Source organism: Plecotus auritus (assembly GCF_963455305.1).
Source record: "Plecotus auritus genome assembly, chromosome: 6".
In the NCBI taxonomy this organism is placed as follows: Eukaryota; Metazoa; Chordata; class Mammalia; order Chiroptera; family Vespertilionidae; genus Plecotus; species Plecotus auritus.
In genome coordinates this window covers 123,562,890-123,581,784 of record NC_137773.1, presented here as the reverse complement: position 1 = coordinate 123,581,784, position 18,895 = coordinate 123,562,890, and the positions used below count along the sequence as shown (strand labels likewise).

At 49.7% G+C, this 18,895-nt stretch overlaps 1 protein-coding gene across 1 annotated transcript in view; it reads right to left on the bottom strand.

Moving 5' to 3' along the window:
* The window catches only part of LRIG1 (leucine rich repeats and immunoglobulin like domains 1), a 104,659-nt gene extending 102,155 nt beyond the window's left edge, over positions 1 to 2,504 (bottom strand). Inside the window, exon 1 of the mRNA XM_080676303.1 lies at positions 1,705 to 2,504. Within this exon, the coding sequence (XP_080532429.1) occupies positions 1,705 to 1,922 (218 nt within the window). The 5' untranslated portion in view covers positions 1,923 to 2,504. The remainder of the gene's footprint in view (positions 1 to 1,704) is intronic.
* Between the last annotated feature and the right edge of the window lie 16,391 nt (positions 2,505 to 18,895).

Here is an 18,895-nt window from a genome sequence, read left to right as displayed (position 1 = left end):
CCTTCCCCACAATGCGCCTGGCACATGGCACTGGAAATCACTCTTCCAACAGGTGGACACTGAAGAGTTCTTCTCATTCTGCCCACATGACCTTTTTAAAAAACTACCTTAAGAGCATGTAAAGAAGAAAGCCACAATACCCCAGACGGCCCTGACTAAATAAAATGCTCCCTAAGTGCAATGTACTCACAGTACTTGACAGGGCCACTGCCTGTGTGAAAACTCACACTGTGACCACTGGTTTTCACTAAGTCACTGAACTCCACAGCAGCAGCAGAATATGGAAGAGAAAATCTAATCCTAACTGAAGGGCCCAGCTTCAGAACTCTGTAGTACTTGATCGCCCAACAAGTGTGTAGTGTGGTCCATGGTAAACCTGGGCCCCATCTTCAGAGGTACAAGATCTTCACACAGAAAAGGAATTAACCCCTCTTGTTCCCCACCACGGCAGCCGATATCCAGCCACATTTTCTTAGGTCAGGCCACGGATGTTGGTTAAAACTTGTGCCACCAGTTTCTCTTTTTTACAAAGCGAATGTCATGCCGGAGGTTACCACTGTGCCTCTTCTATGCTCTAGGAAAGATTTCCAATTACTCAACTGAAAAGCAGACTGCTCAAGCCAGGCTTTTCTGGAAGGCACTCAGTTCTATAGAGATGCTAGTTACTGATATCTGAACAGGATTTTGACTCGTGGACCAGACTGTTTAAACGTTTAAAAAGTTATACTCTACCATGTTTACAAATGTCTATTTTTTCCCCCTGTCAAATCTCCTTTAAAAAGGGTCCCACTAGGTCCTACAGGCCAAAATCCTGACAACACAGAAGAAAAAGCTTCTTTTGGGTGAAACAACCTGCTTAAATCAACCAAATCCCTGACACCCTCTCCTGAAGTAGCACTACTCCAAAACTAACTGGCACCATTTATAAAGCAGAAATGCTAGAGGTTGGGCCTCCCCCACTGGATCATCAAGCCCAAGGGGGGCCCCAGGGAACAGGCAGGAAGGGTCTGGAACACAGTTCCCTAAAATGCCAACCAAGCAGAAAAGGACAAACTCCCAGCAGTCACAGATTTCCAGGAACTCTCAAGGTCCTCTTACTTGGGGGTCCTCCAGAGAAGGCTGCTTTCTGCCCTGGAGTGAGCCAAGTCACTAATAAATAATGTAAATGCAAGACTGGAGCCAAGAGTCACCTTCATTCATTACCCACTGGAAGGCCAAGAAGTTCAGACACCAAAGAGTTGGGTTACAGGAGTGGAAAAAAGAAACATACCCACAGACCCACAGACAGACTTCCTCACATTCTCCCCTCCAGATGTTTCCCACTCTTCACCCACACACATACGCAGCAACACCCACCTCCGGACTCTCATTCATATTCTCACCTCCAGACACCAGACACGCTCGCTCACTCCCAGATCGCCCTCCCGAACCACGCTCGCCCACCTCTAGACCCCACAAGCACCCTCTTCTCTCCTCCAGACCCTCACTCATACGCTCTTCTCCTGCAGGCTTCTCACGCCCGCCCTCCTCTCTTCCGAACTCTTGAGCACGATCTCCCCACTGCAATCCACGCTAAGTTTTCCAGGCCATCCAACTTCACACGCACCTAACAGACCCCGCACAGCCTCCCGGGATAAGCCTCCCGCTGCCCCATCCCCAAGTGACAGCGCCCGAGACGCGGGCAGCGCGGTGCGCGGCACTCACAGGCTCTGCGTCCAGACGGGCAGGTCTCTGGGCAGCGCCGCCAGCCCGCGCCCGCCACAGTCCAGCGAGTCCCCGGCGCAAGTGCAGGCGGCGGGGCAGGGCGCCCGGCCCGCGGCCCTGGCGGGCTCCGGCCGGAGCAGCAGCAGCAACAGCAGCCAGGGGAGCAGGCGAGGCGAGCGGCGCGGGGCTCCAAGCGCTCCCCGGACCGGCTGCGCCATCTTGTCTGGAGCGCGGACTCCGGCGCGGGGCTACGAGGTCGGGACGGCCGCGGCGCAGGCGGCCCGCGGGCTCCGCTCGGCACTAGGCTCCGCGCCGGGGCATGGCCATCGGCGCAAGTTCTCTCAGCGGTGACTCCGTGTTCAGCGGGCCCCCGGTGTCCGGGCTGCCCGGCAGCGCCCGGAGGGGGCCGCGAACCCCGCGCCCATACGGGCCGACGCGCCCGTGCTCGCTGCGAACCCCACGGGTCCGGACCAGGGGCGCTCGGCAGACGCTCGGGTCCTCTCACCGCGCTGCCGGCCGGCTCCCGGCTCCCGCGCACGCCAAGTGCCGCCGCCGCTGCGAGGACGGCGCTCAGCCGCGCAGCCCGGGCTCTGCGCCCATGGGCATCTTCCTCGAGGCTCCGACTCCCGCAGCAACCCGGGCCGGACGCGCAGCAGCCCCTGCTCTCCTCCGGGGGCCGGTGCGCCCCGCTGTCCCGGGCTCAGGACAGAGCGCGCAGTTCCGGACAACGCACGGCTCCTCCGCGCTGCGCTGCGAGAGCCTTGCCGCCCTCCCGCCGAACAATCAGCCGCTAGCCGCTCGCCTCCCGCCGACCCAGCCCCGCTGGTCCCGAGGCCCCGCCCCCGCCGCTCGCCTCCTCACACCCGGGCTCTGCGCCCCGAGGCCTCTAGCCGGCCCACGTTGGATGCTTTGCCACGGCGCCCCACCACGCCCCGCCTTCTGCTCATTGGCTGCCGGAGCCCACGGCGGCCAGCCTGGGCGACCGTTGGAGCGCTCAACATGATCCCGCCCCTCCCGCCTCTCGGGCCGCCCCGCCCCACTTTCTTTTCCCACCCTAGGTGTGAAGGGCGGGGGCAACTGGGAGGGGAAAGGGAGAGCCGCCCTCCGGCTCTTAAAGGGGACGTGCTGACCGTGGTAGAGAAGGAGAAAGTGGGTAGAGTGGTAAGGATTTGCCCTCTGGGTTGAGGGGAGAAAAGAAAATTGGTTAAGAGCGTAACGGGCTCCCCACCCCCCACCCCCACCACCCCTTGGAGCCTACTGATCCCAAGGTTTCTTTCCTCCTCCCCGGGCTGGAAACGAGGCCAAAGATTTAGATTTAGAGCAAATCCGCAACAGTTTTCCTGGTGTCTTCTAAGAGCAAAGGCACAGATTTAAAACTTGACAAATGTCCTACTGACAGGAGCATCTTTCATTATTTCATTAGGAGTGACAGCCTTCCTCCTCGCAACGCAGGAGCTCCTTTCTGCTCCTGACTTGTTCTTGACCTCTTAAATCCAGCACCAAGTCCTTGATTACCAAAATGAATGTGTACTGCACTCCCACCCCCACCTCCACCTCACCCCACCCACGCTGCCCCAGTTAGTTGTAGGGCATTTCTGGGGTTACTTTGTTTGCTTGTTTGTTCGTTTGTTTAAATTAAAGGTTTCTTTAAAGCCAGTTTTCAAGAAGCTATAGATGGAGTACTCATAAAAGAGTAAAGAGAGAAATAATAATTGTTACAAAGCTTCTAACTTTGAGGTTTACAGTAAGGTTGGAACATAGTAACCAATTGTTATGACAGTGCATTGAAACAGTAAGGCAGGCACCTGCTGAGGGGACACCATACACAGTGAAAGGGGCTTGGGGGGATTAGCACAGAAATACATATAACCGCCCCTCTGGCCGTTTTGGTTTACTGGTATCTCATATCCCTTCCCAGGAGAATGCAAATTTCTAACATAACTGCACACACTCTCAGGAAAATTAAGCAAGTTGAGTCTGTTGAAAAACATTTGCTCCAGCAAATAAAATCTGACTTCTGTTTTATGAAAGCAAAGGGGGAGGAAACGTTTCTCAGGAAGAGAAAGCACAAAATGTTTAAAGGGTTTTGTTCCATTTTTGACACATTCCAAGGGGAGGTGCTTTAATTGAGATGTCAAACTTGCCCTCAGCCATAAGAGCACCACTTTTCTTTAACCAAACTTGGGTTTAGGCTTGATAGTCAAGAGGTTGCTGGTTTTTTTTGTTGTTGTTGTTGTGTTGTTGTTTTTTTATTCTTCCTCCCTTTCTTTTTACTCCTTTCCTTTCTTCTGATTCATTATGCTATCAGATAATGGTGCATCATCTCTCTCCCCCTCCTCCCTCTCTCTTCCCTTCCCTTTCCTCCCTCCCTCCTTTCTCCTCCTTCCTCCTTCTTCCTCTCTCTCTCTCTCTCTCTCTCTCTCTCTCTCTCTCTCTCTCTCCTCTCTCTCTCTCTCCCCCCATCATCTCAGCATTCATGCCCAAAGCAATGCTCAAATATGTGTGTAAATAAATCCAAACATGATTCCCAAGAAGCATTATCTGAAAAATACTGCACCTGACCCAGTCTACCTAGGGCTTTAACCGGCTTTGGTGTTTCATTTGTAATCCACATAAACATAAACCTTCCAACTAGACAAGAAGTATATCTCTTTGTTGTAATGCCTTTTGGTAAAATAATAATAGGCAGAGGAATGCAGTTTAAAGGACTCCAAATTTATGAAGTCCTCTATATCAGTGTTTCTTAAATTTTCCCAGGCCAAAGAACAACAAACAGTAATTTATTTAATACCAAATAGCCATAAACTTCTCCCTAAACAAAACTGTCATTCTCTTTGCCCCTCCCCCACCAATGAGTACTCATAAAAGAGTAAAGAGAGAAATAATAATTGCAGCAAAAAGAAATTTAACTCATTGAACTTGAGCTGCTGACTTAAAATCATCTTTCAGGTTTTTCCACTATTAGTATTGTAAAATGGATATTTATTGTCAAATGTGTTCCAAATGATGTGGGTGTACCCATATGATGCTTTTTAGGGATGCGAGAGTGCTGGAGGACAGGATTTGAGAACCTGCAAGGTAAGGGTGTGCCCACAATCTCAAGTATCCCCTGTGGTCTGGTTACCACGTAGCCAGAGAAGAGGATTCCAAAACCGAGAAACTCTCGGGGGCCCTGGGCGCCTGAGCCTTGGCAGTTCCTCTGTCCATGACGTCATGTCTGCTCCCCATACCATGTATGGAAGTTTGCCCGCATACTAGCAACCTGCTTGTGACGGAAAGGAGAGTGGGCTTTGCGCAGTGATGTCAAGCTCAGGGGAGAACTCACTTGTCGCAACCACCTAAGATCAGAGGCACCTGAACAACAACGCCAGTTTCTAGGGCGTCTGTGTCCCTGCTCACAGAGAAGGAGCCTGGTCTCCTCGGCACGCAGCAGCGGTTGATCTGGGCACTCCAGGGCCTCGTTTTCCTTCACTGACCTTTTCGTAATTTTGAATATTTATTCCTTAAAGGGGTTATCCAGGCACTCTCAGTTTTCCAGTGTGTTTTAACCTACCAGAGACCAAACTCCAGGGCCAGCATCAAATTAAACCCCTGATGAAAGTGACTGCAGGTCTGTCTTAAATGCAGAAGTCCTAGCAGTTAACCATCTTAAACCCATTATAAGAGAGGAACCCAGCATTTAAATGGCCTCAAATCATCAAGTGGGGAGAGAACCAAATGACAAAATATCAAGAAAGCAGGTTGATCACAGGTATTTTTTTTTTTTTTTAAATACAAATTCCAGGGGACTGAATGGTGGCGGTTTGTTCCAGTTCCAAGTGGCGACTGCTGATGGTGTCACAGAATACGGGACGGAGGGGGCTTGCTCGCGGGTAGAGGTCTACATTGTGTTCGGTGCATTAGAAGAGCACCAGGCAGCGCTTGGAAGGCCGGCGTCTAGCCAGGTCTTATTCCTCGGGAAACCTCGGCCCACTCATTTCCTTTCTTTAAGCCTCCGTTTTCTCAAATGGAAGCAAAGAGAGGGGTGCTTCTGACCTGAGTGCTAAGACGGTTAAGGGAGGATCCACTGTGACCTCAGATGCAAGGGGCTTTACAAACTATTCAGGGGACACACTTCTAAGGCTTCTTTTAAGGTGTTCGTGAATTTGAACACTGAAAATTTTAGAGCCCACATACATACTACAGATGGAAAATCTTAGTAGGTGCTTGCAGCATAGAGCACCCCCGCCCCCCAAGGAATGCCACAAAGAGTTAATAATTACCTGTAAAACCTCTGGAGACTTGCTGGGTGATGACAGCCCTGCCTTAAGCCTGTTTTGTATCTCTTGTCCAAGGAAAATAAAGCTGTGTACTCATTAACTCCTTCCTTGCACAATCTTGTCAAAGAGATGGATTGGTGAGGGAGGTAAGGGGGAGCTAATGAGTCCGTGGATGGAACATAAGAGATCATTTTGAGATTTCTCTGTTCCCCAATCCAAGATTTTATTTTGTTTTTTTTTGTTTTTTGGGTTGTTTTTTTTGGTGGATGTGGGAAGAGGTGTGTCTTTTTGTGCAATCTCTGGCTACTGGAATATGGTTAATGCCCAACAATGCCAAGTGCAGCTGCTGCATTTCTGCAGCAAGACGGGCTGGTGCCTGCAGCCCAACTGCAGCCCTGGCCTCTGCTTCTCAGCATCACCAGCCAGAGGCCAACACTCACCAGAGTCCACCTTCTAACACAACCGAGGACCTGTACGCTAGCCCTTGCCTTGTGAATTTGCAATTTTAACTGGTTCGCTAAAAGAATAAAGAAAAGTTTAAAAATTTTCTTTATTCTTTCAGCATTTAAAGTTTCTGAGATTCTGGAGTGATTGTCTGTGGTAGAGGCAGCCACTTCGCTCCAGTGACTGCAACTCTCACCCCCAACCTGCTGCTGCCTTTGCCACTGTTACTTGGAGCAGCACGTGAACATGACCATTGTGATTATTTATAGATGAAAAAGCTGAGGTTAAGTGATTGTGTCAAAATTACACAGGGTCAAAAATAAATACAACCTTAAATCAAAGTTCTATCTCAACCCTTGTCACACACTTTATGTTCAGTACACGTCTTATGAGATGTGTCATGATGCTTGTTTCTCAAGGACAATGTGAGAATGGACATAATTTATTTCGTTTTCCATACTTGCTAATAGCTTTCCAGAATTCCCTTCTTGATTTAAGGTAAGTATATTAGCCTTTCCCTCCACCATGCACAGCAGCATTTGTGTAATAATAATGGTTCATAATTACTGAGCACTTACTAGGTGCGAGGCACTATTTCACAGGATGGCTTAATTTCACTGAAGTCGCATAAGAATTCTATGAGATAGGCACCTAGCTCACCTTCTAGGTGGAGTTACTGAGACCTGGTCAGTCAACTTACCCAAGCCACGTCCTCATTAGGGATTGAGTCAGGAACCCAAAGCTGTTCTAACAGGTAAGCCACCACAATCACAATAACCTGAAACTCTCTTATCACTCTAATTGAATTATTTCTGTGTTGTCTCTCCTTCTAAACTCGTTGAGAGTCTGAGTCTCAGCCTATCTTGATATTCCTGTTGTTGAGCACAGTCTTAGGCATGTGGTAGGCACAGAGGCAACATTTGCTGCCTGAGCTCTGGCTGCTCCTCAAGGAAGGAGACTCTCAAGCACCCCTCTCCCATCTTATACAAGCTTGCTCTTCAAATCGGTGCATCTACAGCATCAATGTCACCTGAAGGTTGTCAGAAATGTGAATCTCAGCCCCCACCCCTGCCCCACTGGATTGGCATCTGCCCCTTGGTAAGGCCCATGGGTGATTTGCTTGTAGGGTGAGATATTAAGAAGCACCGTGTCACCCTATGTGCCCCGTGAACACCCCTCCTGTGACTATCGCCACATCACTGCCAGTAGGAGAGGCCATACGCTGCGCTCTGTGTATTTTAATGTACATTTTCCACAAGCCCTTAGTATAATAATTTCAAAAATATAAACAAACATGTGGTTGGCATTATTGCCCCTTAACTGAAGAGCGTCCAAAACATCTACTGCCCATGAGACTTTGGTAAAATCCTCTTTGGCTGTTGAACTTTTTCTTTGAGATGCATTCAGACTAATAAGAAAAGCATTTGGGAATTTATTGCCTGTCGTATTTGTTTCCAAAAGAACAGTTGGGTTTTTGACACATTTCAAATTTATCATAAACATATAGATATACATTACATGCTTTCCACTGTTGTTCTTACCCATGAGCTTTAGATAATCATTTGGCTGTCCATATTTCCCTGTGAGTTCGGACACTCTTCTTGGACTTAGGTGCTATAAATCAAAGAAAAATCTTTGCCTTGCCTGCAGATCCCCCCTAAAACAATACAATTCTTTCTTATAGAAAGTGCATTGGCAAAGATCCAGAGAAGGCAAGTGTGTAGGTGAATTGCCTGAAGAGGTGGCCACCACTAATTTCTCCCTATGTGTCCCCTCCCTCCTTGAATCAGGGATGCCTGTGACTTGCTTGGATCAATAGAATGTGGTGGAAGTGACACTGTGCCAGTTCTGAGCCTGGCAGCTTCAACTCTCACTCTCTTCCTTCCCAAGTTGCATGTAAGGAAGTCCAGGGTCTCTTAGACATGAAGGCCCCGGAGGATGAGACCACGAGGAGAGAGAGGCTGTGTGGAAGAAAGCTGGGCAGCTCAGCCAACAGCCAGCACCATAACCCCAAATACGAGACTGAAGCCATTCGGGGCCTGTCAGCCCAGCTCAGCCACCAGCTAACTGCAACTGCCTGGGTGAGCCTAGCCAGTGCCACAGGAGCAGAGATAAGCCATCCCCATGAGCCTTGCCCAAATTCTTTAACCACAAAACGGTGACCAGCAAAAATGAACTTTGTTTCAAGCCACTCAATTTTGGGGTGATTTGTTATGCAGCCATGGATAGCTGAGACAAGTGTGGTTCCGTGGACATGCAGGAAAGCATGAGTAGATATGGGAGGGGGAATAAAGTCTAATCAAATACGCCTGTCGTTAGGAATGTCAAAAAATAATGTTATCAGTTGACCTTCCTGACATGCTTGTCAGGACCCTTGATTGAATGCAACATGCCAACTGGCGGTGTGGTTTTCTGAACAGAACCTCCTGTGTTACAAATATCCTGGTTCTTCTGCAGACCAAAAAATGAGCTGCCTCTCTCCTCCCAAGGGCACAGGTCTGAGATGTGCACAGCATCTGCTTAGTTATACAAGGCAGGTTCTCCCATGTAGCTGGCAGGAAAGTAATAGCTGAAAGAATGACATAATTGAAGTCCTATTGCATTCTTCCTGAAATGGTCAGGTGGGACTCAGATTGTTCACATTATTTTTCACAAGAGACAAGTGGATGAATCTCAAAAAGTGGAATCCCAGCCATAAAACTGACATTGGGATATGGAGTTTGGGTGTGTGCCTTTGGAAGGGGGTGAGGGTGGTAGGCATTGTATCTCTTGGGCACAGACTGACTCACCTACCTACCCAGGAGCCCTCTGGGTGTCAGGGCTGCAGGCACAGCTCGCTGCTTCCCTAAGCCTTAGCTTGCACTCTTTTCCAGTTCCAATTTGTTAAGCCCCTCCAATATGCATGACAATGGGGAGGGGTGTGGTAGGGTACAGAGCCCAGTCAGCTGTGTCCCAGCCATCAGGGAGTTTGCAATCTCATGTTTTTGTTGACTGCTAGCTACCAGGCATCTAGAAGAGTACCTGGCAAATAGCAGGTGTCCAATAAATAGTATCAAATGAACCCATGATTGAATGAATATGTGGCTATATATATACATATACATATATATACATATATACACATATATACATATATACATGTATATACATGTATATACATATATACATATACATATACATATACATATACATATACATATACATATATCCCATTTTTCTATAAGGACCAAAGCAGCTCACAGGAAGCAGACTAAAATCACAGACTCTCAGAAGACAAATGGACCTTAGTGCACCTCTAGTGCAGTGGTCAGCCCCACCCCAGGCCTGCTGGGCCAGAAACCCTGGGGCGAGGGCCAGCACGTGTTCACAGCGCCTGTTTCAGAGCCGCCCTCAGTTTACAGATCCCGAGAAGGAATAAGATGGCCTCGAAGTCACCCAGCTACTTAACAGCTGGAAGCAGCACTGGGGTGACTATAGATTTGCCCAGAGCAGGCGCATTTCCCAGGTCACAGGACTTCCAGCAACCAATCTAGGGGAAGTTCTGGGCAAATTGGGAAAAGTTGGTCACCTCCATTGGAATGCTAGTTACCAAACTCGCATGTAGAGCCCTGGCCTGCCATACTGCTCACCTCCAGAGCACAGACCCCGTGCTGGGGAATGACTCGAGTGCTTTCAGTGCATTAACTCTGTTAACCCTCTCAGTAGCCCTGGGAGGTAGGAGCAATACTGTCTTCAGGCCACACAGCCAGGAAATTAGGCTCCAGAACCAGCTCTTAACCATCACTCTCATATACCTCCTCTTTACTAGAGTGAATTCCCAGCTCCTTGTCCACTAAAAAAAATCTCATTCCCTTGTTTGTCTTCATATCACATTTCCCAGTTTGCAGTTAATTCCATTGTTTGTCTGTTTTGTAAAACAGAGCATGGGCGCAGGGTCCACCCCGTCTCACACAGTGCTTGGATGGAGGGCTCAGGACAGACGTGCTGAGTGAATGTCATAGGCATGACAGCAGGAGTCACTGACTGATGGACTGAGTTTGTGGTGGGCTTCCAAAGAAATCTAATATTAACCAAATACCTACCATGTTTCAGCCACCCTCTAGGTAAAAAGGTGGGTCAAACTTGGCCTTCAGGTGGGATTCATTTGGCCTGGTGTGTTTATTTTCAAAAATTGAACTTGACCTACTTTTAGGAGGTAGGCATTTGTTACCTGTCTTAATTTATATTTCCTGCCTGTCCACCATGGCAGGCATTGAGTTTGCAACTATGATTTCAGGATTTCTCTAACATTAATTCATTTTTTTCCTTTACAACAAGCCCTTGTAGTAGGCATTCCTATTTATACTTAACACACACACACACACACACACACACACACACACACACACACACACACAAAACACTGAGGCTTGGAAAGTATAGGTTACCCAGTCAAGGTCACAAGCTTGTAAGTTGGGAAACAGGATTTGGCAGAGGAAGGAGGGAGAATAGTCTGGAATTGGTGATGAGAATCAGAAAAAACATCTCCCCCACCTCCTGGCCCAGTGATATGAGAGGGGTGAGGGAAAAACAAAACAAAAAACAGGCATCAAGCATTAACCTTCTCTGGAATTAAGAAAAACAGATATTTGGCTAGACAGTCGTCAATACCAGGGTTCAACAAACTTTCTTGGTGAAGGACCAGGTAGTAAATATTTTCAGCTTCTGGGGCCGTACAGTCTTTGTTGCAACCACTCTGCTCTGTCGCAGTAGCTGCAACAGGAGCCGTAGACGATAGCAAGTGAACGGGTATAACTGCATTCCAATAAAACTTGATTTGCAAAAACAGGCTACAGGCCAGATTCGATCTGCAGGTAGAAATCTGCTAACCCCTGATCGATACTGATGAAAAAGCCCAGCTAGGAGAAGGTAAAATGAACAAAACTAGGATATGCTCATCTGAGGACAAAGATGAAAAAGGACTGACATTTAGAATCCTGGCTGCAAGCAGAGCAGCCCTGTGTGGTTATGAAGGTTGTGCACTGCACAGCCCCAGGGGGCACCACTCACACTGACCTCAATGCCAATAGGTAACCTAGAAGCTGCCCAGAGCATAAGCTGGGTGGCCACCTGTGAAGTCCTAGGTACAAGAGTAGCAACTGCAAGGATTTAATATCCATTACTACCCATGTGGCTATAATGAAAGGATATTGTTGAGAGGATATCCCAGCTTGAGAGAACGTCCCCGCTATTTCTAGAAAAATCATAACTACTTTTACTGAGCATCTGCTATGCGTCATACACAATACCTAGCCATATATAAGTATTATCCTATCTAATAAAAGAGTAATATGCAAATTGACTGTCACTCCAACACACAAGATGGCTGCCCCCATGTGGTCAAAGATGGCTGCCCCCATATGGACACAAGATAGCTGCCACAAGATGGCCTTGCAGGGGAGGGCAGTTGGGAGGGACCAGGCCGGCAAGGGAGGGCAGTTGTGGGCGATTAAGCCTGCAGGGGAGGGCAGTTAGGGGTGACAAAGCCAGCAGAGGAGGGAAATTGGGGGCAACTGGACCTGCAGGGAAGGGCAGTTGCGGGGAGAGGGGGGGGGACCAGGCCTGCAGGGGAGGGCAGTTGGGGGGACCAGGCTTGGAGGGAAGGGCAGTTAGGGGTGACCAGGCTGGCAGGAGAGAGCAGTTAGGGGTGACCAGACTGGCAGGGGAGGGCAGTTAGTGGCAATCGGGCTGGCAGGGGAGCAGTTAGGCATCAATCAGGCTGGCAGGGGAGTGGTTAGGGGGTGATCAGGCTGACAGGCAGAAGCGGTTAGGGGCAATCAGGAAGGCAGGCAGGCGAGCAGTTGGGAGCCAGCAGTCCTAGATTGTGAGAGGGATGTCCGACTGCCCGTTTAGGCCCAATCCCAGTAGTCGGACATCCCTCGAGGGGTCCCAGATTGGAGAGGGTGCAGGCTGGGCTGAGGGACACATACCCCTGTGCACAAATTTCGTGCACCGGGCCTCTAGTCTTATATAATCTTCCTAGCAAGGTCCAGAAAGGCTAAGCATTTTGCCCAAAGCACCCAGCTGGTAATACCTAACTCCCAAGTTTCCTTCAACACCTCCAGCCCATCGCTAAGGGAACCCATTTGCCTGACTCCCAAGTCTGTGCTCCTTCCACTCCCCTATCCTCTCAGATTGGTTCTAAGGTTCTTTAATGATGACCTAGTAAAACATGTATAAAGAAAATGTCTCCTGAAGACCTAATTAAAAATAATTATATGCCTTAAAAGACACTAAAAGTATGCCAGGCGCACCAACAAGGAAGACAGTTCTTATTATATCAATGTCTTTATGGGTTTGGATTCTGTTCAGAAAAGCTCAGACTCAAAAGGTAATTGCTGGCAGCCTGCAAAATCCATCAACCCTTAATTAACATATGACAGTTATTCTAATTGCCTCAGACAACATTTCTATGTTTTTAATTGTAGAGCAATTTGCCAATCACATCATTAATTGGCAATTCACATTTTAAACATGTGAAAGACAGTGGGTCTTTATTCCTCCGAGGCCACTGAATACATTACTTGAATTTTTAAGTATGTTTTCTTCTTTTCTTTGACTACGGAACCCCTTTCAGATGGGCCCAGCAGCAGTTTCTTCTGGCCAAGGTGTATTTTCTTGGGCAACTTAATGTCACTTCAGCACTTGAATACGTTTTGCTAGCAGCTCCTTAGACCAGGTCGTTGTTTCTCTAGCCACCCCGAGTGGGCTCCTCTTGACTTCAAAGTAAGGATCATGGTGCAGAAAAAGTAGGAATCTGGTTCCTGGCTCAAAACCCTCCACACACTATAGAAACTCACTGCCCTCCTGTGTGTGAAGGGCCGGTTAACATATGTGCGTGAAGCCTTGGACAAAGGCACCCTGGGAATGCCAGAACTTGCTGGAAAGCCCAGCACCTGATAGAAAAGAAAGGTTAGTGACCCAGTTCTAGTTCCAATACAGACCCCACAATTTGCTCACCAGAAGGAGCCAGAAGACTAAGAATTGGTCTCAAAAGGCAGAAGGGCCGTAATGACAACCATTGGTGTTTTCTCTCTCTCTCTCTCTCTCTCTCTCTCTCTCTCTCTCTCTCTCTCTCTCTCTCAGTTCCATCATCACAAATCTATAGCCCACCATAGGCCAAGCACTGGGGTAAGTATTAAAGATTATAAAAGAACTAGAGGCCCGGTGCATGAAATTCATGCACTCTGGGGGGATGGGGGGGGGTCCATCAGCCTGGCCTGTGCCCTCTCACAGTCCGGGAGCCCTCAGGGATGTCCAACTGATGGCTTAGGACCACTTCCTGCGGTGAGCAGGCCTAAACCAGCAGTCGGACATCCTTAGCACTGCTGCAGAGGCGGGAGAGGCTCCCGCCACCGCTGTTGGGCTCACCAGCCATGAGGTCAGCTTCTGGTGGAGCAGCGCTCCCCCTGTGGGAGTACACTGACCACCAAGTGGCAGTTCCTGTATTGAGCGTCTGCCCCCTGGTGGTCAGTGTGCCTCATAGCGACCGGTTGTTCCGCCATTCTGTCTATTTGCATATTAGCCTTTTATTATATAGGATTCATCACCCAGCATCAAGCCCCTGCCCCGCCCTCAGCCACACTCCTCTGGAACAGTAGCTGCTGCTGAGGCTGCCTGCCAGCTTCTGTGCAGACCCTTCCGGCCAGGCTGCTGTGGGTCCCAGGGTCCAGACTCCAGCCCTGTCAGGGGCAACAGTTTCTCTGCTTGGGCTTTGGGGGGAGGGGGAGGACAGGAGGAGCCATTACCTTGTCCCTCATTCCCCCACCAAACCATCACCACCACTGCATAAAGCTGCACTTGGCTGTGAAAGCTTAGGGATGGGCTGGAGGTGTCTGATGGAAACTGGAAAATGAAACTGTCAATAATGGCAAACTCTGTTTACCTGACTGTTCCCTGCCGAACAGGAGAAAGCACAGAAAGGTAACACCTGGAGAGCAGTTCTCCTTGGGCCTTGTCTGTCAGACACCAGGGCATCCTCTTCCCAAGACTGTTCCTGGCTCCAAACACGCCTGTCTGGTCTTGACCTTGCACAATGGAGCTCAACTCGGGCTGCTTATCCCCTGGGAGCTCACCTGGACCAGTTAATTCAGAAGCTCTGATATGGAGCTGCGCGTCCAGTTTATACTCTCTCTCCCCTGGGCATTTTTCCCCACCAGGGGATTTTTATGTGTAGCTAAAGTTGAGAACTACTGCCTTAGGATAGATCCTATCCATCCACCAGGCTACAGAGCCAGGTGGGAGTAGGGGGCACAGGTCCCAAAGCTTGAAATATTCAGCCTCAATCAGAGTTTGCAACCTGGATGCCCACCCACAGACTGGATCCAGCCAGCAGATGTGTTTTGTTTGGCTCAAATAGGGTTTTAAAAAAATGGAATTACTTGCCAACATTTATTAATGAGATTATATTACATAAAAATTTGAATATCTGGCTTCTTTTGAAAAATAGGAATACCTGGTCATTCTCCATCTGCATTCCTGTGCGCCACAATTGGCTGGAGAGGAGGAGCAGCTAGCCCTCAGGTGCAGCATGTTCTCTCTGGTTCACCACAGTCCCCACCACTCTCTATTGCCTCACTCACTCACCTTCCTGGTCCCTGTGGCTCTGACTAAAGGGGGAGGGGTGAGGAAAGGAGGGAGAAGTCCGGCCTCCCTCCGTGATATCTCCCCAATGAAGTGCAATACAAGGACTCTAGCAGTAATCCACTGGATAAGGGTGGAAATGAACACACAGATTCCTGGATTCACAGAGAAGTAAGAAGATAATTTTTTCTATACAAAGCTTCATCTGCAGAGGACCCTGCCTACAATGGGAGAGTACTGAAAATTATTCTAGAGGAGTGTCGTAAGTTTGCGTCCTACTCCTTCCCCATCCTTACCTTGACCTCAATTTCTTTTGTTTGCTTGTTTGTTTTTTATCCTCCTCCAAGGATATGTTTTTATTGATTTTAGAGAGAGAGGAAAGAAAAGAGAGAGAGAGAGAGAGAGAGAGAGAGAGAGAGAGAGAGAGAGAGAGATGTGAGAGAGAAACATGATTGGTTGCCTCCTGCATGCACCCCAACTGGGGACCAAACCCGAAAAGGTATGTGCCCTGACAGGGAATCAAACCCGAAACCTTTTGGTGCACAGGACAATCACCTAGCCAGGGCTTCACCTCCATTTCTTTGTTCAACCTCCGGCGTGGCTTGCATAAAAAACAAAAAGTCCCACCCCCAGACTCTCTAGCTATTTGAAAATACATAGTTACATAGTTACCATTTATTGATGCCTTAGGCCAGGTCACAGTTGCCAGGCCAGATGGCCCCACACCTGCTTTCCTGGAGCAGTATTTCTCAATGTGTCTCATACACCTTGTTGCAGACTCCTGTGCGCCACCCTAGACTCCAAATCTGGCCCTCTGGGGGTGGGGCCAGGTGTCCACATTTGCCAAGTAACGTTTGTACTCAATAATAATAATAGCAGCAGATAATTGTAGCACTTACTGGGGTTTATATGTATTATTTCATTTAATCTTCACAGAAATCCCTAAGTTGGGTAGCAGTAGCCCTACTTCACAAATGAGGAAACAGCAGCACAGAGAAGTTAAGTAAATTGCTCAAGGTCACACAGTAAGTAGCAGAGCTGGGATTCTGACCATCTGTTCTAGTTGGTAAATCACTGCTCTGAGCAAAAGGAAGGCAAAAGGAAGATTCATGAGCTCCCAGGCCAAGAAGGTCATGGAGGATGAGGTAGAATTTTGTCCATTACAATGAGAAAACACTGGCCTTGTTTTTAGTAACTTGAACTGTTTGGGGTAGAGAATAGACAAAAGCATATCACCTATAGCATATGGTAGCATGTGAGTAGATGACAAAAATATCCTGCGTCCATAGGATCTGGCCTCTGCTTAGCTTTCCTATGTCATCTTTGTCCCCTATTTCAGCTCCTTTCTGTCCTAAGGGTCTTCACACTGAGACCTAACATGTCCCTCTGTCTGAATGCTCTTCTCCTAGATCAGGGTCCGTGCACTTTCTCCTAACAGGCTGGGTGGGAAGTAGTCCAGGCTGTGGGCACCGCGAGGTCTCTGTTGCACCTACTGCTCTAGCAGTGCGGAGGTGAGCGCGCCTGGCATCTGACCCATGAGCCCTGACGGACCCTGACATTAGAGTTTCACACTGTTTTTTTGTGCCACAAAATATGTTCAGCCATTTAAAAACGGAAGACCCATTCTTAGCTGACGTTGCACACAAACTGACGCCGGGTGGGATGGCGAGGACCGGGATGATACCCCCTTCATCCTCTCGGGCACACTTTCCTGAGCCTCGGGCTGGACTCTGCTGGGGGCGCCCCTGACTCCTCCTGCTCGCTCTGCCAGCGCCTTCTAAGCTTCCTCAATAACGCGGTCCCTATTTGAAGATGTTCTTGTTCATACACGAGTTTGTCTGCATGTTGTGGGTCTCCCTCTGCTAGGATCTAAATCCCATTGGGCAGGGAGCTGGTTGGCGCTGTTCTCTGCTGTTCCTTCAGAACCTAACCAGCAAACGCCATGGCCTGGCGCTGCCAGTTGGACACATGCCTGGACAGAACTGGCCAGTAGCACACCTCGCATTTCCTTCTGTAGGTTGGTCTCTTTCAGGCCTTTCCTCCAACCACTGCGCACAGGAATTTTAAGGCAAAAAAGGAAAAAAACCCAAACTCAACCATAACCTGATTCCCCTGGCCTGGGGCAGAGTAGAACCTCCTGAGGACCAAAGACGACTGAAACGCGAGTCGGCGGCTACAGGTGCACCCGCGGGAGGCTGGGGGTCAGCGCCCTCGGAGTCAGGCGGCAGAAACGTCGCCTGGGGTAGACTAAGGGTCCCACCTTTCCTTACAAGAAGCTTAGACCCCAGTGCATTCTGTTCGCGTCTGTAAATGAAGAGGACGCCCTGCTGTGCTGTGCCCCTCGCAGTGCAGGACCCCACTCCTGGCGCCCCCACCGGCGCCTCCAGGGAACCACTCGGCTTTCGGACCCCTGAGCCCTCGGAAGGCGCTCGGCCAGCACGTGGCCGGGTGCGAGGACCTGGGGTGCTGCTGCTGGCGGAGACTCTCCTGGAGCCTCATTGCAGAGAGGGCCCACTCTCTTCCCTTCCCACCCAAGGCCTGGTGGCTGCTCCCCAGCGCAGGCTGAAAGCTGGATGGGGCGGACCTGGCGATCTCGGGGTGCTGGGCCGCGGAGACCAAAGGCTCGCCAACTTCCTCGGGACCGCCGGGCCGCAGGTGCCTAGTCCCTGCGGACTCCACACCGTGTTCTCAGGCTGAGCCGAGCTTTGTTTTCAGAAAAAATGACAGCGCTGGTCTACCCGAGGCCGGAATCCCAGGCGGAGTGACACGCGCTGTGTCCTTTGCGTGTCAGTTTCGGACAACAAAGTCCCAAGGACCCATCCTGGGAGCTCAGGGCAAAAGCAGCCATGCCTGAAAGCAGGTGCCCAGTTAGGGTCGCCTGTCTGACGGGGAGACCATGCACCTGCTCATTCATCACCTGAGTCACAGGCATGGGAGGCCTTTCTGGCTCCTCAGCACCTGCGCATCCTCTGAGCTTCTATGGGGCGCCTGCTGCACACACAGCACTAGGCCGGGGGCTGCGGGAGAGGCGGGGCGAGAACAAGGTCCAGGATGAGGCGGGGGGTGGGGGGGGGGTGGGCAGGGGGGGGGATGGGCGGGTCCCACACTAGAGTTCCTGGCTGAACCCGGGTGTGTGTGTTGCACGACGTATTCAGATTTTTAGACACTTTGAATTGGGGATTTTTAAAATTCAAGTTCCATCATCACTGGGGAAAAAATAAGTGACTCTTGCTGGTTACTTATGACTATCACTGACTGAGTGAACAATGTATGTTTTACCTCATTTAATTCTCAGAGGAACCCATGAAGTAAGTTCTATTTTGGTAGCATTGATGAGGCGATCAAGGATCAGAAATGTTAAAGAAATAGTGCTTGTTCACACAGCTGGGAAAATGGCTCAGCTGGGGATTAAACTGGGGTCTCTCTAAAAAGTCCAGCTGCCTGACCACTGAGCCTCTTGGGTTGGCCTATATAGGTACAGGATGAAGGTCTGTACTGCTTCCCTAATTCTACCTCACAGTCCTATTTTTGAGACCTGTGATCTTACCATGAGAGATTCATTCCTTTGGGGGGAACCAGGAACTCCTGTGAAATTGTAGGTGCCCTCTCAAAGGAATAACGCATTGCGCCTTTATCCTTCATGAACTGCTCAGTGTTGAGGGGAAGCGTGGGAAGGAAGGCCCAGGGGGTGGGCACCGTTTAGAGAGCGGCCTTCAGAGGAGTTTGGGGTGCGTGTGGCTGTAGGAGAGGGAGGGAAGTGTGCACGGAGGAGATGAGCCTTCCCTTCTCCACTACTGGGCTTCAGGCCGCCATCAGGGTGCCTCTTCTCCTGTTCTCCTTGGGCACCCAGCCACGTCCCTTTGCCC